Below are 22684 nucleotides of genomic sequence, written 5' to 3'. Positions count from 1 at the left end.
GAATGGGATTGATCTATGAAATAGGACACCCACTCCTCCTTTCTTATTCTGACCTGAGGCAAAATAAGCAGTTGGAAATTGAGAGTTATGCCATTTAGGCTCTTTGCCCTTTTTGAAGTGCGTTTCTTGTACTAAAATTATATGGCTATGGGATTTGTTTAGTTCTTTAAAGGCTATGGAGCGCTTGCCTGGGTTATTTAACCCTTTAGCATTGATAGTGGTAAGGTTAATGGAGTGGTCTCTGAATTTACTTGATTTAGACTGCATTATCCTAATTTAAGTAAGGGGAGAGGGACAAAGGATAGGGGGAGGGCGGGAAAAAGGGGAAAAAGGGAGAAGGGAAAAAAAAAACAAAAAAAAAACACCAAAATAAAAACAGAGTAAGGAAACAAGGAAGTGGTAATATGACAGAGAAATAGAAGAGAGAATAAACACTTATTCACGAGAAAGATCTAGTCCAGCTAGAGAGCAGTAATATTCCTTCTGTCTAAAACAGGCTGGAAAAACTAATGTAGGTGAAAGTACAGGGAAAAGCCCCATAACTGACGTGAGTTATAAACTTAAACATATAATAGTAACATATATAAAACTGTAAAACATATTAACCTTGTGACAATGTCCGGGTTCGTGTGGAAGCCAGGGGCCAAAATATCGATGTTATCTAAGATCTTGTTGCAAGCCTTATGGGCCTTGGCAAAGGAGGGGGCTGAGGGGGAGACCTGCTTTTCATAGAGATTCATCTCTGATATCTATTAGTGTGCATAGATTGCCATTACAGATGTTGTTTATACAGGACAATTTAAGTATGGGAGTCGGGGACATGACTAAGGCTATGGGTTGGTCTTATGCATTATTACTTAATTTTAATGGCCTGGGTTGCTGTTCATAACAGGGGGGATCTGGAAACGTTAGATTTACCCTTTTTTTGTAGCAGTACACTTTCTGTGGCAATAGCACTCTAGTTGGTAGGATGGGCCGTCTAACCAGGCCAAACCTCTCTCATCTGTTATAAGAATCTATGTGGCATTATGTGTCGTAGCAGAAACAAAAGTACCTCAGGGGGGCTAAACGTATATGGCAGTGTAACAGTTCTTTATCTCACCAGTATATAGCGTTATATATCAAACATCAGACTATACAGAATCTTTATATGAGATATTCAAAATTAAACAGTGCACATGGATAGATTAAAACACAGAAGTATATTATCAATATCGCCTTGATGGTCCGGCCCCACCCTACAGTAATCACATTAGCAGAGCATTGTCAAAATCTAATGCATTGAAGGAGATAATTCGTACCTCTACCTTACTATATGTCATGTTCCCACCAGCTACGAAAGAAACATTATGCCTAATCGCCCTAACCTAAATGACAGGGGCTGAGTGGAGCTAACCCATAACCATTAAAATATAGAGGGTTTGTAAGATAGATGGCTTACTGTATATTAGCAATTTCTCCCCTTTGGACTATTCCTCTCCCTCCGCAGTGTCCCCCACTAAACATTTTCAGACCTTGAAGTAATAAGAGATATACCGACCATCTCTCCCATATATTGTTACATGTCATCTGAATCTATCTGTGGAGTATCCCCCCCCTTTAACACAAATTAACGACCAATAGTTGGGTAGGGCCAACCTGTAATGAAGAAGCAATGTTATAATTATTGTACATATAAAACATTCTAAAGAGATATATAAGATTTTAAACATTAACCTGGACCAGGCCGGCGGCTATCCGCCACCCCCAGGTCAAGGCAAAACTATGCAATTTAACTAGGAAGTCTTTGAACAGTATTAAAGTCCAAGTATAAGTCCATGGACCTCTTGCCATATCTAGTAGAGATTTGAAATCAGCACAAGTGCTTAAATGTACATTACCCAATGGGCTGTTCACGAGGACGGTCCTTTCTCAGGGGAGCAGGGGACCCCGCTCTCCCCATCTGTATTTCTTCATCTGTGGGGGCTTGTAGTGAAAGAGTTTCAAAAAAGAGCTGTTGGTCCATTCCGGGCCTGAAAATGGCTGTTTTATTTTTGTTGGTAGCAATGATTGATACTGGAAATCCCCATCTGTATGGAACCATATGATTCCTTAGGAAAGAAGTGATATGACTCAACTCCCTACGTTTTTGCAGGGTCAGCGGTGACAGGTCTGTAAAAACTTGTATCTCCTCTCCTGCGTGCATGATGGGATGTTTTTTCCTAGCTCCCTGAAGAATTTCCTCTTTATCCTTGAAGCTGAGGAACCGGACAATGACATCCCTGGCAGTGACGTGCGGTGAGCTCAGATGCTGGTGAGGCACTGACTGTGATACCCTCAAGAAACACACACACACACACACATATATATATATATATATATATATATATATATCACCATATTTAGAAATTAAAGGGACATTATAATTTAAAAACGACATACTCTTTTTCTGTAGAGCATGCAGTATTAAGACTAGTGACCTGCACCTCTATGTGTTTAACCCTCACAAATGGGTTAAATACATAGTATAAGTACTGCACTGCTGGTCCTGAGTGGAAACTGCCGCTAATACATTCAGCAGAACTAGTTAACCCACTGAATCTTGCCACTAGTGCTGATATTTGTATCAGTGTAAGTTTCCACTCAGGACCAGTGGTGTTGTGTGAGGCCTGAGTGGTACTTCTACTATGTGTTTAACACCTTTTGCAGGGGGGTAAAGATATAGTGGAGCAGAGTCTTAAAATAGCATGCTTTAATGAATTAGAATATGTCATTTTCTTTTTTACTATCTGCACCTGTCGTTCCACCCCTGGCAGCGCCCCCACTAGAAATGTTTGGGCCCCTTACTATACCATTGATTGGGCCCCCCCAACCACAGAAATACACATATAAACACACTCAGACACACTCTCACACACACACACACACACACAGATACACTCATACACTCACACAAACACAGACACACACCCATATGCACTCTTATACACTCACACAAGCACACACACACACAGATACACTCTTCTACACTCACACACACACAAATACACTCTTATACACTCACACAAACACAGACACATACACACAGATACACTCACACACACACAAATACACTCTTATACACTCACACAAACACAGACACACACACAGATACACTCTTATACACTCACACAGACACACACACACAGAGATACACTCTTCTACACTCACACACACACAAATACACTCTTATACACTCACACAAACACAGACACACACACAGATACACTCTTATACACTCACACAAACACAGACACATACACACAGATACACTCACACAAACACAGACACACACACAAATACATTAACACAAACACACACACACACACAGATACACTCTTATACACTCACACATACACACACAGATACATTTTTATGCACACACAAACACAGATACACTCATACGCTCACACACACACTTTTATACACTCACTCACACACACACAGTTTCAAGCATGGCATATACAGTGTAAAATTATTAAAACCAAAGAACAACATTGGAGAGTGTGAGAGAGAGATACTCATTAGGATCTGAACCTCTGTACCCTGGCAAATGGTTGACCACTAAATTACAGTAGTTGTTATGTCTGCTAGCTTTTTTTAAATGTATTACTCACTATGCCCCAAAAATATTTTAACACTTTGGAACTAAATATCTCCAAAGCTACTGAATACATGCACATAGGCTGAATTTTTTTCAAGAAACCCTAGAAGGTTGATAGGTTTTACCTCAGAAAGTTTTTTTGGCTACAAATGACATATTGATCATGTTACCCAGAGTTTTCTAGGGATTTTGAAAAGTTGGCTTACAGTAATTTGTTTTACAAGAAAACCTTATGCTATTTTTAGCAGAAGACCAGCTCCTGACATATAGCTTCTTATAATCCTCAGTTTCATATATTTTAAAATACAAATTAAATTAAAAGCAAAAACAAACAAAACTTAAATGCATAAGTTTCAAACAATACACAGATTTTTTTTTTTTTTACTACTATGCAGGTTATGGCACAATAAGTAAATTATTACAGTGCTAGATCCACATCTCTGACAGTGGGCAAGAGTTATCAGAGAAGTTAAAGCAGATTTACTGTTTGACCAACTATATGCTGGGACTTAACATGCACCCTCTTTATTACATTGTCATGTGTGTAAATCTGACCTCATGACACTATAAGTGCAAAGTCCAGAGTCGCTGGATAAAAGCATATTTTACTGGCTGACAGGTTGGGGAAAAAAACACAGAAGCTGGCTTACCCTTCTCTCCGGAACCCTTCCATCTGCAACAGATGTCACATGATCGCACATAAATTAAGTTATGCAGGGAGAGAAGAATTTGCACTAGAATAAGATTTGTAGTTGTAGAACTGTTTTAACTGTTAGTGACTAATAGGTTAAAACAGTTCTACAACAACAACTACAAATCATATTATAGCGTAAATTCTTCTCTCCCTGCATAACTTAATTGTGAGCTGCTTTAGACCAAATGTTTAATTAGCAACTCTCTCAGGGACACCTTACCCCCCTCCATCTGTCCTGGCAGGTTTCAAAGAGTTACATATGTACAGGGCTAGCTGTCTGGACGAGGATAGAAGCTTTGGTTTTGTTTTTTTACTGTCCTGTGCTATTTCTAAATAAGCAGACAAGTAGTGTTACTGACAATGGAGGGTGGGGGGTCAAACACCACTGACACTGATACTAATCAGCCTGCTTTTACACTGCACGGTGCTGGGCAGAGAGAGACTGTAGATTAGATGCACAGGGACTGTGCTGCTAACTCTCACTGTGGGCTGACAAATGTAATGAGCATAGGAGTAGGACAAATAAAAATCATGTGACCGGGCTACTTGTTAACACTCACAGTTTCAGCAGCTAGAAGTTCAATCTGTTCAGGCAACGCATCTACCTGCATTAAACATCTACTTCTCGTTCTCTGGGCCAGTTCACACAATTCTAACTGCAGCTACACAAGGCATCCTAGCGGCAAGCTCCCCCCCCCTCTTTCAAAGCCCTCTCATACAATTTAATACTGCTTGAGCGCGGGAATTAAAATGTAAAAATAAATAAAATGGGGAGAATAGATTAAAAAAAATCAAACCATCTTAAGCTCATTTTTCCTATGCTTTGTAATGGGTCATGGGTGAAGGGCAGTTGGATGGCTTACCTTACCATGCGGCAGCTCCACAATCTAGCCCACTGTCTCCCACACAATCCCAGGATGCACAGTCTCAGAGTCTCAAAGACACAGTCACAGTGTCACACGTTACCTTCCCGCCAGTCTGAGGCTCCGGCAGCCGCAGTACTAGGAAGGAAGTGGAACACGCCTCCAGGCCAGTCAGTCCAGAGTGCACCAATCACTTCTCTTCATGTGCTGACACTCTGGACCTGATTGGCTCCCCAAGTCCCGAGGCTGCTTGAAGAAAAGCCTCCGGGAGCATAATGGGACGGGCGAGGAGCTAGCTATAAGCAGTAACACTGGGTGGCGCTAGTTCCCTCTGCTCACTGATATGCAAATCCATATAGCGCGATGGAGGGCAGCTGAACGTCTCACAGCCTCTCCATTGCGCAACATGGTGTGTAAATTTATGCAACTTTCCCAAAAAATATGAGATTTTCTTTATTTTTATTTTTATTATTATTAAAAATCTTTTCCTCTTACATTTGCAGGTGCGGCACTGCCTCACCTGCCTCCTATGAGGGCACGTCACTGATCCCTGGGGGGAGCCTTGCCCGGCGGCTTGGGTCTAAGGGCCCTGTGAGCCCTTTCTATCGGGATTTCCTGAGAAGAAGGAGAGTCTTTAATGATCCTAAACAGGGCTTGTAAGTAGCCCTCAATATTTTGTGGTGCTATTGCCTCGGATATGCCTCGGAAACGCAGATTGTTCCTGCGTCCCCTATTGTCCAAGTCCTCCAACTTGTCGTTAAGGTACTGTAGGTTTTCTGAGTGATTTTGAATATCTGCTGATTGTTGTTTCATGGATGAGGCGTTGTCTGTAATGGCCTTTTCTACTGAAGAAACTCTCCCTTCCAGAGCAGAGAAGTCCTTTCTTAAATCTCCAAATAAGCTCCTCATTTCGCTCATAACCCCTTTTATGTCTTCTTTTGAGGAAAGGTGGAGAATATCATCTTTTGTAACAAATTGAGATAAATCTTTACTGCCAGATGGTTTAGCAGAAACTGGGTTCTCAAGATGGCTTTCCATTTGTTTTTCTTCTGTTTCTTTGGCTGTATCTATGGGCTTAAGGTAGTGGCTCATGGGCTTAGAAACGCCAGATTTTTCTGCTCTGCTGGTTCTTTTATTAGGCATACACTATATCCAATATCACTGCAAAGGCCCGGATACAGGGCTAGCAGTCCGCCTTGTTGAGGATCTTATATATGTTGTTAAGAGTGCTGTGTCAAAATAGCAAGGACGTGCCCAAAATATAGGCCTAGGCTCCCTTAACTGTCTTATATCTTCCTTGTCAGAGCCTGTAATAATGTAAACCCCTAGAGAGCAACAAGTCCCTTTTGTCTTTTCATTAAACAAGGATATGTGTGAGCGACTTGTCTGGTGGTTATGTTTCTGACCTCTTTATAGATATCCCTCTTTGATACCTCCGGTGTTTAACAAAAGAGAGGTGGTGATTACTGTGATATGGGAAGCTGGGGTAGTTGATGCAAATATCGCAGCTCCGGCATGTATTTTGCCTATTGTGTGAGGGTTATCTCTTTTGTATATCTGCCTCTGAACTATAGGCCTTAACTTTGTCCCCCTCCGTAACTTGTATGCCGCTCCTGGCCGCTTACCTTCCGGTATACTTCTTTCCTCTAGATGTTCGTGGTGAGATGTTATATCCCGGTACCAGATATAGGGGATATCTCTGCCCACCTGCCTTAAGCGATCAGGGTTAGCTTCGGGTGTTTCCTCGATCTCTCTTCACATGAGTCCCAGCGGCCTTGCATGGCAACAGGATTTGTCGCTTCCTCACACCTCATATACCATTGCCAAAGTAGGGGAGAAGCCCCACCAGATTGCGAGCCTGCTGTTATTTTCTCGTTCCGAAAGCTGCCGTATTAGCGTTACTTATGTTAGGAAGATAAGCCCACCACGTGGGATCAGTAGCTCCGTTGCCGTAAGCTTGTGTGAGTTATGTTATAGAGCAGCTTCCCCCGGCAGAGTTGAATATTATATTAGGAGATCCATACTCCCAGTCGATTGTACAGGTCAAATATCATAATTAAAGAGCTTCTTTAGTTACTTTAAGCACAATTGTCAGCTTTTGGTGGCAGGAGCCTTCTTAGTGTGCGACCATCTTCCTGCGTGGTCAGGCTCCGCCCCCCGAACGTGATAATATTTTATATACTTTTTGAACTTTTCTCTGGTCCTTTGAGAAAGTTTTTCTCTAAAATTCTCTGTCCTTAAGGGGTTAAATACATAGGTACAATCCTGCTCGGGAATTGCAATACAGCTACTGTGCAACAGACAGACATTAATGTAAAAAACAAAAAGAGACAAGAGCGCACAGCACTCTCTAAGAGTATACGTTTTTACTAGGAGATATAAGGTCATAATTTAAGGTTGGAGGAAAGGAGATTTAATCTCCTGCAACGGAAACGTTTTTTCACTGTAAGAGCAATAAAATTGTGGAACTCATTACCAAAGGAGGTAGTGAATGCCAATACCATTGATACATTTAAAAATAGTCTGGATAAATTTCTGTATATAAACAAAATTCATGGATATGATTGCTAGTATTAAATGGGTCACATTTTAATGGGGTTATTTAAGCTTAACTGGAGCTTTTTGTAAGTATTTTAGATTTGTATAGGTTGAACTCGATGGACTTCAGTCTTTTTTCAATCTTATCTACTATGTTACTATGTTATGTTATGTTACAATTAAAAGTAAAGTACAGGATTAAAAACAAATTATGCAGTGAGTGAAAATATCACCGTAGATATCTCCCCCACGATGAAGGTGAAATCAATGCTGCCGGAAACACTGGGATCTTGCGGCATGTAATGAGTTAGTTCTTCAGCTTATCAGCTGTTGTCAAGCCTTCAGCGTGTAGTCCGTTCATGTTGCAGCCGGTCAGCTGTTTCTAAGCCTTTGCGGGGGGAGAGAAATGATGCCTCAACGCGTTTCCTCTGGTCTCCACCAGACTTTTTCATCATTACTCTCCGCCCGCAAAGGCTCAGAAACAGCTGAGCCTTTGCGGCTCACAGACTGTGTTATACTCAAATGAGACTTTACCTATGTGTTTAACAAAACAAATCATAGTTCTTACAAATTGGGGCACACAATTTTTGCATTAGAATGTTCCTTTAAACCTGGACTGGAATAGCCCCAAAATTTGATAACCCCCCATGACATCTTGCCAAGCACTCTGCAAAGCTCTTATGATGGATTGAAAGATAACCTTTTAATACAGCAAAGCAATTATAGGTCTATTAACCCTTAGCCAAAATGCAAAAAAATACTGTTATCCACTGGGGTAGGGGGTTGTATAAAGGTTGTAGGAAAATGAAAGGTGTAATATGGAAAAGCATGAAAAAAAAGAGGAAAGTGTAAGGGGTTGCATCACTGTCTAAATAAATAAATGGAGAAAACAGGGAACATCATAGAGGGGATAGATCAATAGAATTAGTGAGTAAAGAACAATATTCAATCTTTATTTCTTGCATCTTTCTCATGAAAGAGTAGTAATCAGTCTTGATAGAACTCTCACTGCCTTTCATTTCCCCTCTAAAAATATCAAAATTAATTATTCATGGTAAAAAAAGATGATTTCTGAAAAATGAAATATTAGATTTACCATTAGAAGTCAGCACATGAATCTTATCATTCCCCAGCCAGAACTCACTCCACTGATTGCCAAACCCTCTCTTGTAGGAATTCCAGTCTCGATAAAAATCCACTGATCCATCCATACGTCTCTGAAATACCTAATAGAAAACAGCAGATGGAGTATTTTCCAAGTTATAGTTCTGGTGTCCTGGTTGGTTGTATTTTTTACATTCCTTTATTTTAAAGGGACAGTCTACACCTTAGTCATCTTAAACTCTTACCTAAGATTAAGCTGCAAATAGCCTCTTACACCTTTTCTATATCATGCAGCAGGAATAGTAAAAAGTTATTTAAAATTAATAGTTTCTGGATACTATGAATGGCTGCCAAGCTCCACCCACTGATGACATCACAATCGGGGCTGCATCTAGGCACTCTGATGAATAGCATTGACAGTCTGTTGAATCCCACTAGTGAGCCTTTTGTGATTGGATGCCATCTTGCAGCCCAGTCATTTCAAAGTTTCCAGAAACAATATTCATTTTAAAATATCATTTTTACCATTCCTGTTGCATGATAAAGAAAAGGTGCAGGAGGCTACGTGCAGCTTAATCTAAGGTAAAACTTTAAGATGACTAAAGTGTAGACTGCCCCTTTAATCCCATCCCATATGTGTATGGTTACATTACACAAAAAGTTAATTATACTTCCAAAATAATATTGCTGAAAGCTCCTTATTTAGTATTAATATTATTATTATTATTATTATTATTATCAGGTATTTGTAGAGCGCCAACAGATTCCGCAGCGCTGTAAACATAGTCGGTGTACAGGATAGCTTTTGTAGGGGTCAGGTGGGTAGAGGGCCCTGCCGAGAGTTTCACTGTTGTAGTCGGCTCTTATGAAGCGATCTGTAAACAGCTGGGCCCATAGGCTTACAATCTAAGGGGTTCAAGGGGAAAGCAATGGCATTAGGAAAGGTTAGTGTTGGTTGTATGCATCCCTGAATAGTAGAGTTTTTAGGGAGTGATTGAAGTTGTTAAAACTAGGTAGTAGCCAATGAATCTTCTTCAGTACAAATGATTGGTATAAACAAAATTTATATTAGTGAAGAAGTTCTAACAAAAGCTACATCTATGTCTAATTTTCTGTGAAAATTCCAAATAGGATGTCTGTAGTAGAACAAAGATGGCGCAAGTTCTTGAAAATACTTCCATTGCAGCCACACTGCAGAAATCCTGCTCACTTATGTATAGGAAAATATTCCACAGAGAAGCAACCACTTCCTTCAAAAGCTTTAGTAAAAAGGGACATAGCTTGTTTCTGCATTTCTTCCTTATTTGGGAGCTTCCCCAAACCTGTCTTTTATATGTTGTAGTTATGTAGTAAACACTTTTATTACTCAGACTTACTATCCAACCACCTCCATCAGTTTCCATATCACACAGCACCGTCATTGGGTAATTCTGCGGTGGATATATTGTGTACCAGCCATTCTGATACGCACCCTGGTCCAGAAGCTCCTTACAGTTTTTTGCAGCTGAAGATAGGAACAGAATGAAGATGATGCCTTTACTTGATGCTAATAAAACATTTATGTATTTATTTATTTATTGGTGAGAACGAGCTTCAGCCAACACCATACTTACTTCCAAGAGCCGACACACCAGGGAGTCCTGTGTCTCCTGCCCAGAAAACAATAGGATGTAACATTTTAAACTTGTAATGATCAAACCACATAGTCATCGTGTACAGCTGATATATGTGGGTTTGGTATGAATACATCTAGTGTATTTACTGATAACTGTGATCATAAAACTTATTGCTTTTATCTACAATGTCAGAAGCTATTTACTAGATTATTGCTAAGAAAAGGTGAGTGTCTAGTTTTTGGCATTCAAGTGGTAGAACAAATGTTCTCCTTGAGTAGTGTGACCAGGAATATAAAAGGGTGAGTAACACATGTGATGGCTTCAACAAATGGAAATGGCAGTTTGTGTTATGACTAGGGATGCACCGAAATTTCGGCCACAGAATGTTTCAGCAGAAAATGGCATTTTTGGTTAGTTCGGTTTTCGGGTTTTTATGCCTTTTATTTTCGGTAAAATTATTGTGTAGCATATTTCAAATTTGATGCCAGCTTAGAGCTGCTGTTTGAGTTCATTACTTGACTTACTGTTTTGCATATAATAATAGTTTTCTAGGACTATACTTTATTTTGATAATTGGTAAAAAAAATAATAAAAAAAATTAAATCTGATTCTGTTACACAGAACTAAAAAAAGAATAATACTTGCGATGCACCAAAATTTGGGCCGCCGAAAATGTGCAATGTCAATTTTGGCCCAAAGAGGACCAAAATGGCTAAAAATTTACAGCCCTCCCCTGTTCTATTGAGTTAAATGTCTCAATGTTTTGGTTTTTTTTTAGAAGGAAACCAAAGTTCTCAATACAGTTTTCAAAGGAGGATAAGTAACATGTTTATAAACACTTGATATTATCAGACACAGCCCTAAGCACATACAGTGAATATGTATAAGCCTTATATACAGTGCTCATACATCAGCCTCTTGTGTGTAGACATTCTATTCGCCTGAGGCAAATATGCGTGCACACTATATATGCATAAGCCCCAAGCTCGCACACAGTTGGTACAAATTAGCACCCACCAGACAGTAATCTTCTATAACCACCTTGCACGTAAGGTCGTAGCTAAGTCCGGTGGTCCTGGTGATAGTGACAGGCAGACTCCATTTGGGGCTCCGGACATATAATCTGACGGGTCAGTGTGAGACCCAAACCAGGAACTAGGCGGAGATACGATGAGAGACTATCAGGTGCAGCCACGCCTATCGCACGGATAACTACACCCAAAAACAAAACACATGTCCACCTTGTATTGTTGTCTGGCTATAACCACGCTCTACCCTGTAAAGGTCCACCAGTTTCACTGCAGATCACTCCCTACGGTACAAGTGACCACGCCCATTTGTTGGAGCTTTCCCGCCTACAAGCTTTCTCAGCTAAACACACACTGTAGTTAAAAAAAGAAAAAAATAATTTCGGTTTCGGTTTTCGGCCAGGGGCATCCTGGATTTTCGGTATTGGTTTCGGTCCAGAATTTTCAGTTCGGTGCATCCCTAGTTATGACCCCTTCCCTAGGGAATTTATTTAAAGGGACAGTCTACACCGGACAAACACTTACTGGAACTTGTTGACCCATCCCCAACATATCTCTTGCATCATATTCAACTTCTTAAAACTCTGTGGAATGTACTGAAAATTTAAAATTGTATGACCACCTGTTTCTTTTACATTTCTATTTAAGTTTTAGAGTTTTAGATGTTGTGATACAATATTGTAAATTAAATTTAAGTTTAAATGGAAATATAGAGAAATTAGTTATGTTGATGAATATTTAGGGGCCAATTTATCAATGTCTGGCGGACATGATACTCTGTAGCGTATCATGTCGACCAGACATCGCTGAATGCAGACAGCATATGCTGTCTGCATTTAACATTGCACAAGCTGTTCTGGTCAACTGCTTGTGCAATGCCATCCCCTGCAGATTTGCGGGCCTATCGGCCACTAGCAGGGGGTGTCAATCAACCCGATTGTCTAGCATCGGGTGGATTGATGACCGCAGCCTCAGAGGCAGCGGACGAGTTAAGGAGCAGTGGTCTTAACTCCTGTTTCCTTACAAGCCTGAAGGCTTGCGCGGAAACAGGGGCATCAGGGGCCATTCGGACCTTGATAAGTTGGGCCCTTAGCCTCTACAATCTAATTTTTTTTCTATTGCTTGTATTTTTATGTAAGTTAAGTGGTCTTTAAGGGGTTTCCTTGGGCAGCATTGCTGGAAGCAGCGAAACTTTGCTAGTACTGTATGTCTCACTTCTGGAGACATGCAGATACACTGTGGTCTTGTTGACATTGGTAAAGCTCTTTCGACAGAACACCGGTCCTGTAAGCAATCCCTATAAGAGGGCTTGTTAGCGACCTCAAGGGGTTGTGTTATACTGTGTCAGGAGGCCGTCTGAACAGTTTTAGAGAAAATGCTAAATAAATTATTGAGCTAACTTTTGTTGAATCACAACTGCAGATATATATGGATATGTTAATCACAGTACAATGGAGTTGGTAACAAACATAGATCTTAACAGTAAATAACTTGACTATGACTACTAATACTATGAGGCCTATCAATCAAAGTGTAAACCGCAAATACTCTGAAATTCTGCATCGTATTTGTTGCAAGATTGAACCGACCTAGTTATCAAAGCCTCAAGACCGGCAAAAGTTGAAATTTGTGACGTAACATACGATCCACCAGTCTCAATCTGACGCAGATCGATGCTTACCTCATTAAAAAATTTCCGAATACACCTTCGGCTCTATTTGAAATTTTTTCCCATTTATCAAACTTCTAACAGGTACGCTCAAGGCTTTTCAATCCGCCACCCTTGAGGCTGCAGATGCCATAGAAATCAATGGCAGTATGAAAGCACCGAAAGCTTATGTTCGATGCTGCAAGAGAGTGAAGCATATCCCATTGATTTCTATGGTAGAAAAAAAGTTACGTTTACACCTAACACCCTAACATAAACCCTGAGTCAAAACACCCCTAATCTGCCGCCCCCGACATCGCCGCCACCTACATAATGTTATTAACCCCTATTCCGCAGTTCCCCAACACCGCCACCACTAAATAAACATATTAACCCCTAAACCTCTGGCCTCCCACATCACCACCACTAACTAAACCTATTAACCCCCTAAACCGTCAGCCCCCCACATCGCAAAAAAACTAAATTAAGCTATTAACCCCTAAACCTAACAACCCCTTAACTTTAAATTAAAATTACAACATCTCTATCTTAATATAAATTAAAACTTACCTGTAGAATTAAAAGAAACTAATTTAAAACTATTAATTAACCTACCCTAACTATTATACTAAAATTACATTAAACTACCAATTAAATAAAATAAATTACATATTAAAAACCTAACCCTACTAGAATTATTTAAACCTACAATTAAACATTATTACAAAGTCCTAAAGTACAAAAAACCCCCACTAACGGCTAGATTACGAGTTTTGCATTATGAGCGGCTCGGTGCTAACTTGCAAGTTATTACCACCGCTCACCTCCCTATAGCGCGGCTATTACAGGTTTGCAGAAACCCGGCGTTAGCAGACAATATGGCAGCGTTAGGCAAAATTGAGCTCCATACCGCACCCAAATACCAGCGCTGCTTTGAGCTGGTTTTACGTGCTTGTGCACAATTTCACCATAAATATCAATGGGGAGAGCTGGCTAAAAAAAAGCCTAACACCTGCAATAAAGGAGCGTAAAGCTCCGTAACGCAGCCCCATTGATTCCTATGGGGAAAGAAAAGTTATGTTTACACCTAACACCCTAACATAAACCCCAAGTCTAAACATCCCTAATCTGCCGCCCCCGACATCACCGACACCTACATTATACTTATTAACCCCTAATCTGCCGACCCTGACACCGCCGACACCTAGCTATACTACACAGGAGGATTCTAGAGCGCTGAAACAAACAGAATGCCACAGAATAGTGTGAGATCCGACAGACAAATCTTTAATAAACACTAGCTGGAACTACTCACAAACAGAAGTATAATGCACATTTCACAAGAAAAAACTTGTAGCTGAGGCTACACAAACACTCAGAGCCTCAGCTACAAGTTTTTTCTTGTGAAATGTGCATTATACTTCTATGTTTGTGAGTAGTTCCAGCTAGTGTTTATTAAAGATTTGTTTGTCGGATCTCACACTATTCTGTGGCATTCTGTTTATTTCAGTGCTTCAGATTCCTCCTGTGTTGTGCATTTGCCGACTGTAAGAACAAACAGTCACCTCTTCAAGGAGCTGTAGGTTAAAGTTTGCTATAAGGATCAGTACAATTTCTGACAGCAATAAGGAAGAAAGTATCCTATATATATGGACATTGGACTGAACCTAATCACATTATACTGTTACAAGTTAGATTGCTTCAATCTGAAATTGTTATATTGTGTCTATTTTAAGTGTTATATTGTGTTTACTGGATCAGAGATAGCATCTTGAATTTTGGTAGAGTGAAGCGCTTCTTTAAATTTGTGGTTTTGTTGTACCTAGCTACACTTATTAATCCCTTATCTCCCGCCCCTAACATCGCCGCCACCTACATTACACTTATTAACCCCTAATATGCCGCCCCCAATGTCGCCGCCACCTACATTACAGTTATTAACTCATAATCTGCCGCCCCCGACATCACCGCCACCTACCTACACTTATTAACCCCTAATCTGCCGCCCCAATGTCGCCACCACCTACATTACAGTTATTAGCCCCTAATCTGCCTCCCCCGACATCGCCGCCACCTACCTACACTTATTAACCCCTAATCTGCCGCCCCCAACGTCGCCACCACTATACTAAAGTTATTAAACCCTTAACCTAACCTTAACGTAACCCTAACCCTAACATCCACTAGCTTTAACATAATTAAATCTAAATAAAAATTACTATTAATACCTAAATAATTCCTATTTGAAACTAAATAAATACCTGTAAAATAAAACCTAAGCTAGTAGCTACAATATAACTAGTAGTTATATTGTAGCTATCTTAGGTTTTATTTTTATTTCACAGCTAAGTTTGTATTTATTTTAACTAGGTAGACTAGTTAGTAAATAGTTATTAACTATTTACTAACTACCTAGTTAAAATAAATACAAATTTACCTGTAAAATAAAACCTAACCTGTTTTACACTAACACCTAACCTTACACTACAATTAAATCAATTACATGAATTAAATACAATTAACTAAATTACAAAAAATAATAAACACTAAATTACACAAAATAAAAAATAAATGATCAAATATTTAAACTAATTACACCTAATCTAATAGCCCTATCAAAATAAAAAAGCCCCCCCCCCCCAAAATAAAAAAAAACCCTAGCCTAAACTAAACGGCCAATAGCCCTTAAAAGGGCCTTTTGCGGGGCATTGCCCCAAAGAAATCAGCTCTTTTACCTGTAAAAAAAATACAAACAACCTCCCAACAGTAAAACCCACCACCCACACAACCAAACCCCCCAAATAAAATCCTATCTAAAAAAACCTAAGCTCCCCATTGCCCTGAAAAGGGCATTTAGCTCTTTTTCAGCCCAAACCCTAAGCTAAAAATAAAACCCACCCAATAAACCCTTAATAAAACTTAACACTAACCCCCGAAGATCCACTTTACAGTTTTTGAAGACCGGACATCCATCCTCAATGAACCGGAAGAAGTCTTCATCCAAGCGGGCAGAAGTCCTCAACGAAGCCGGGAGAAGTCTTCATCCAATCGGCAAGAAGTGGTCCACCAGGGGGGCAGAAGTCTTCATCCAGACGGCATCTTCTATCTTCATCCTTCCGACGCAGAGCGGCTCCATCTTCAAGACATCCGGCACGGAGCATCCTCTTCTTTCAAATCCTCTTGAAGAATGAAGGTTCCTTTACATGACGTCATCCAAGATGGCGTCCCTTAAATTCCGATTGGCTATCAGCCAATCGGAATTAAAGGTGAAAAACTCCTATTGGCTGATGCAATCAGCCAATAGGATTGAGCTTCAATCCTATTGGCTGATCCAATCAGCCAATAGGATTGAGCTCGCATTCTATTGGCTGTTACAATCAATTATATACTATGGTATCTCACAGCGCTTACACAATGTTCCTACTAGCTCCTGGGTACTAGAAGGGTACCTAGCTAACCCTTAAATGAGAGTCTGAAGAATAGGAAAGAGACCTAGGAGCGCCAAAATAGGCAGAGGAACTAAAATGACATATGGCGGGTGGGGTTAAACCATATATACAAAGGAAAAAAAAGGTGGATAAATGGCGTGCTAGAATGTTATAAAGATTCTCACATATGATAAATAATTACTGATTATTCAGTATCTTTAAAGATATGTGCAAATTAAATACAATTTATTACAATTAAAACACATAGGTAAAATCATGGATCCATGGTACAATAAGCACAAAATATATGAAACATTATCATATAATGAAAACAAATGGTAATAGATTAAATGAAAGATGATGGTTGGACAATTATATCTGTTAATGGGAACAGTATTCCCTATATAAAGTGCAAATGTGCTTAGAAAAATGCACAAAAAATTCCACAAAAAAATAGTGGCAATAGAAGAAAGAAAGGGGGGTACCCCCTCAAAATATGAACAGTGTAAAATGTGACCGTGACTGTCCAAACAGAAAAATCCAAAAAATAAAATAAAAAGTGAAAAAAGGGAAAAATGGAAAAAAGCTGTATGCAAAAGTGTCCCTGGTAAAAGTCAGTGATAAAAAATAGTGATAAACAATATCAGTGATACAAAGTTCCAAATGATATATGTATTGTAAGTAAAGCTTCCTTAAGTCTCCTCAAGAGAAGGTTCCAAACAATGTGAAGGTGGTGGGTAAGGGAGTGTCTGGTAAACCCTGGGTGTAATCCCTATATCCAACCTGTAAAAGAAATATACAATAGTGCAATAAAGCTAACAAATGAACATATATTGTAGGAAAAAAGCTCACCAATTCTGCCAACGCGTTTCGGCCCAAATCTGGGCCTTTTTCAAGACTATGGGTGGTGTGTGATGGTGGCTCTATTTAAGATTATTGTTAACCAATCAGTGTTTTGGCGCTGATTATTTGGCGCCAAATTTTTTTTTTTTTTTTTAACCCGGAAGAGGATATGAGTATAATTATAAATAAATAAATAAATAAAGTATTCCTTCATGGATTTCTACATTGTGACTGAATATCAGTGTTGTTCGATAGTACCCTTAAAGATAATATCTTGAGTGTTTCCTGCTGATCGATTTAACCGGAAGTGCCTAGAGCGTACCTTACTTCGATTCTGTTTCCGGTTTCGCTCTTTGTTTTGTTTCCGGTAAAGTTATTATCACTTCCGGTTATACTATTTGGCGGTATTGGTCACATGACCTTCTTTTGGCGGGTGCCCTTACAAAAAAGATATATCATGGAATGGCTAAATATTAAAGCTTAGTGCATATTCTTAAATTTAATATGCTGAACGGCTATAGAAAATATGATCTAAAATGATCTAAAAATGCATAGAACGGCTGGTTATAAAAACAAGTGGACTAGAATCGCTTTGATACATAAACATACATGGATTATATAGATTATAAGTATATAGACATAATAAAATACAGTATAAAGATTATATCATAGTATATAAACATAATAAAATACAGTATAAAATATAAAACAAATAGAGTATCGGCAAAAGTAATTAAAATATTCAAACGTTCAAATTAATGTCGTTAAGAGAAGAGGTACAAGATTTCTTAGGGAAATCAGACATGTAAAAACAAATTGCGAAGGGACAATTGAATGTAATAATTGGATAGTGTGCTTCTGAAGTCCTATACCTGGTAGATTAGATTATGATAGCGATCAACTGATACTAGTGACTAATATTGACTCTAAAACCTACTAAAAACTATCTAAAACAGTTGGAATACATAAAAAAACATTAAAATGTGATATTAAAATATTGAAATATTAAAATGGGAGTGCCAGGTTAATGAATAAATCGGAAGAGGATAACATCAGGGCCCTCGTACCTAGGGGATATCTATTCATAATCCTAATAAAGTTCCTTGGAAGAATCAAAAATAACTACAAGTCTAGCTAGTATGAAAATACATGCTGGGTGGTTAAGTGATCCCCCAAACAAACTGTTTCCAAAAATTTTTCATTTTAGGCTTAATAGATGTGATAAGTCTTCTCTGTTGTTTAAACCCCTGGGATGTAGGCAGTCTATGTTAAAAATCCATCTTGATTCTGCTATTAGTAGCCTTTTTTCTTGGTCTCCACCCCTCCAATTAGGTGTGACTAGCTGGATACCGATATAGCTAAAATCTTTTTGTTTTGTCTGAAATTGACAGCCTCTATACCACCTTCATGCGGTATACAGGTGTACAGGGAGGTAACATCACACGTTACTAGTATATAGTTTTCTTCCCATTTTATACCTTCCAAAACGTTTAATATTTGAGTGGAGTCTCTCACATATGATGGTAACTGTACCACATATTTCTGTAATTGTTTATCCACGTATTCGGATAAGTTGCTAGACAAACCGCCAATGCCTGATATAATTGGTCGGCTTGGCGGTTTCGTTAGTGATTTGTGGACTTTAGGGAGATAGTAAAACACCGGCGTAATGGGGTGTTTAATGCTCATGTATCGGAATTCTTTGTCGTTCAAGATTCCAATCTCCCTAGCTCCTCTTAGAGTTTCGTCCAATTCTTTCTTGAAATCATCTATAGGGTTCCCTCTGAGTATTTCATATGTTTGTCTGTCGGACAAAATTCTGTTGCACTCTTGGTCATAGTCCACCTTATTGAGGATAACAATACCCCCACCTTTGTCCGCAGGTTTGATTACAAGATTATGGTTGTTTTCAAGGGTTTTGATGGTATTGAGTTGTTCCTTCGAAAGATTGTGCTTGTGTTTGTTCAGTCTATTTTGTTTAAGGTCTCTAATCTCATTACACACTACCGTGTCAAAGGTTTCAATGGCATTACCTTTGCTAGTAACCGGAAAGAAGGAGGATTTTGGTTTCAGGTCGGTGTGCCGGTAGATCCCTTCATCACTCGTTGTGTTATTTTGATACGATCTACCTTGCATTTCTAATGGAGACTTCATAAAATGTCTCTTTAATGTCAGTTTCCTAACAAATTCTTTAGCGTTCACAAACGTGTCGAATTTGTTGAGGCCCTTGGATGGGGCAAAAGATAGCCCATAGTTCAGTACTGAAGATTCTTTTTCTGTCAATTCTTTCGAACTCAGGTTGAATATTCCTTTAGTCGAGGGATTGGCAATATTAATGGGAGGGGTTGATCTCTTATTTATTTTCCTTCCCCCTCTCTTGCCTCTGTGAGTATTCTTTTTTCTATAGGAGTTTGGAATTCTTCTGGACAAGAATTTTTCCTTTTTGTAGAAGTTCTCTCTAATTCTTTGGTTGCTTGTTGTGGTTTCCCTAAAAAAGAGTGCCCCGATGTGGATGATTGGTGTTGTTCATTTCTATCATGAATGGGAGTATTCTGATTTGTATATCTCTCCCTTTGTTCATTGGGAGGCTTTGTTTTCAGTGTTTCTTGGTTCATTTTAGACTCTGATTGGTTATAGTTGTTATGTGCATTACGGTATTGGGGGTGATTGGTTGGGTAGTCCCAATACCCTCTTCTATCGTTCCGATCGTAATATCTCTGTTGTCTATCTGGTCTCCAATTGCTATATTGCTCTTTTTCATAATTATCGTAATACCATCTGTTTTGTCTTGGTTGATGGTCATGATAAGAGACATGAACCCACATATCACTAACGAAACCGCCAGGCCGACCAATTATATCGGACATTGGCGGTTTGTCTAGCAACTTATCCGAATACGTGGATAAACAATTACAGAAATATGTGGTACAGTTACCATCATATGTGAGAGACTCCACTCAAATATTAAACGTTTTGGAAGGTATAAAATGGGAAGAAAACTATATACTAGTAACGTGTGATGTTACCTCCCTGTACACCTGTATACCACATGAAGGTGGTATAGAGGCTGTCAATTTCTTTCTAAATAAAGATCCAGAACTACCAGAACTACAAAGATATTTCATCATCGATGGGATACAATATATCATAACCCACAATTCCTTTAATAATAGAGGGACATATTATAGACAAGTATGTGGGACAGCTATGGGGACCAGGTTCGCGCCCAGTTACGCTAACTTATATATGGGTTACTGGGAACGTATCTTCTGGGACTCATGCCCAGCGAGCGCGGACCTGGTCCTCTACAACAGATACATTGATGATATTATCATGATTTGGAAAGGCTCAATAGATGACTTAGAGTATACCATCCAAGTAATGAACACCAATATGTATAATCTCAGATTCACCCACGAATTTAGTAAACATGAGATTACATATTTAGATCTAAAGATCGAAATCAAGAATGGCAAATTAGAAACGTCTACATTCTTCAAAGAAGTAGACTGTAACAATTACATTCACAAAGACAGTTGCCATCTTAACAGATGGAAGTCCAACATACCCAAGGGACAAATGTTGAGATTAAAGAAGAATTGCTCAGATCCCAAAAAATGGGAAGAACAAACCATTATTTTAAAAAACAGATTTCTGGAACGGGGATATGAAGAAGGAGCCCTCGAAAACGACATAGAAGAAGTAAGACAGAGAGATAGGAAGGATCTCCTGTCATACAAACCAAAAAAAGTCTACAATAATCTTGATGGAGACCAATTGAATATCCCTTTTATCATGGAATACAGCGAAAACAGGCACATCGTGGAAAAGATCGTAGAGAAACACTGGCCACTACTAAGAAATGACAATATTATTGGGGATAAACTAACACCCCGCCCAATATTTATATACAGAAAGACTAATAACTTGAAAAACAAACTTTCTCCAAGTATACCCAGAAACACGATGACTAATACAAGAGATGTGTATGGCAGAGAAGTCAAAGGCTTCTACCCGTGTGTGAGCTGCAAGGCCTGTCAAAGGGGAGTGAAAACAAAGGAGTTTACCTCGTTCAACACAAAGGTTAAATACAAAATCAAGGACCTTATCAAATGTAGCAGCAAAGGAGTGATTTATATGATATGGTGCAGTTGTGGTTTCCAATATATAGGGCAAACATCTAGAACCCTGAGGGATCGGATCAGGGAACACCTATTAAAGATCAAACACAAAAACACAGAAACAGCACTATACAGACATTTCTTAACCCAACACCAGGCAAAACAAAAAGATTTTAGCTATATCGGTATCCAGCTAGTCACACCTAATTGGAGGGGTGGAGACCAAGAAAAAAGGCTACTAATAGCAGAATCAAGATGGATTTTTAACATAGACTGCCTACATCCCAGGGGTTTAAACAACAGAGAAGACTTATCACATCTATTAAGCCTAAAATGAAAATTTTTTGGAAACAGTTTGTTTGGGGGATCACTTAACCACCAAGCATTTATTTTCATACTAGCTAGACTTGTAGTTATTTTTGATTCTTCCAAGGAACTTTATTAGGATTATGAATAGATATCCCCTAGGTACGAGGGCCCTGATGTTATCCTCTTCCGATTTATTCATTAACCTGGCACTCCCATTTTAATATTTCAATATTTTAATACCACATTTTAATGTTTTTTATGTATTCCAGCTGTTTTAGATAGTTTTTAGTAGGTTTTAGAGTCAATATTAGTCACTAGTATCAGTTGATCGCTATCATAATCTAATCTACCAGGTATAGGACTTCAGAAGCACACTATCCAATTATTACATTCAATTGTCCCTTCGCAATTTGTTTTTACATGTCTGATTTCCCTAAGAAATCTTGTACCTCTTCTCTTAACGACATTAATTTGAACGTTTGAATATTTTAATTACTTTTGCCGATACTCTATTTGTTTTATATTTTATACTGTATTTTATTATGTTTATATACTATGATATAATCTTTATACTGTATTTTATTATGTCTATATACTTATAATCTATATAATCCATGTATGTTTATGTATCAAAGCGATTCTAGTCCACTTGTTTTTATAACCAGCCATTCTATGCATTTTTAGATCATTTTAGATCATATTTTCTATAGCCGTTCAGCATATTAAATTTTAGAATATGCACTAAGCTTTAATATTTAGCCATTCCATGATATATCTTTTTTGTAAGGGCACCCGCCAAAAGAAGGTCATGTGACCAATACCGCCAAATAGTATAACCGGAAGTGATAATAACTTTACCGGAAACAAAAC

General features: G+C 38.8%; 1 protein-coding gene across 2 annotated transcripts in view; it reads right to left on the bottom strand.

Annotated features, from left to right (window-relative positions):
* LOC128642607 (ficolin-1-B) overlaps window positions 1–22684 on the bottom strand; it is a 97241-nt gene that overhangs the window by 65251 nt on the left and 9306 nt on the right. For both annotated transcript variants that reach the window (XM_053695378.1, XM_053695377.1), the window contains exons 4-6: window positions 10435–10470; window positions 10198–10325; window positions 8814–8943 (exon numbers count right to left, since the gene is read on the bottom strand). In XM_053695378.1, coding sequence (XP_053551353.1) covers window positions 8814–8943; window positions 10198–10325; window positions 10435–10470 — 294 coding nt within the window. The remainder of the gene's footprint in view (window positions 1–8813; window positions 8944–10197; window positions 10326–10434; window positions 10471–22684) is intronic.

This window comes from Bombina bombina, chromosome 12, assembly GCF_027579735.1.
Source record: "Bombina bombina isolate aBomBom1 chromosome 12, aBomBom1.pri, whole genome shotgun sequence".
Lineage (NCBI taxonomy): Eukaryota > Metazoa > Chordata > Amphibia > Anura > Bombinatoridae > Bombina > Bombina bombina.
The sequence above is the reverse complement of the archived record's forward strand: the minus strand, read 5'-3'. Positions and strand labels throughout refer to the sequence as shown.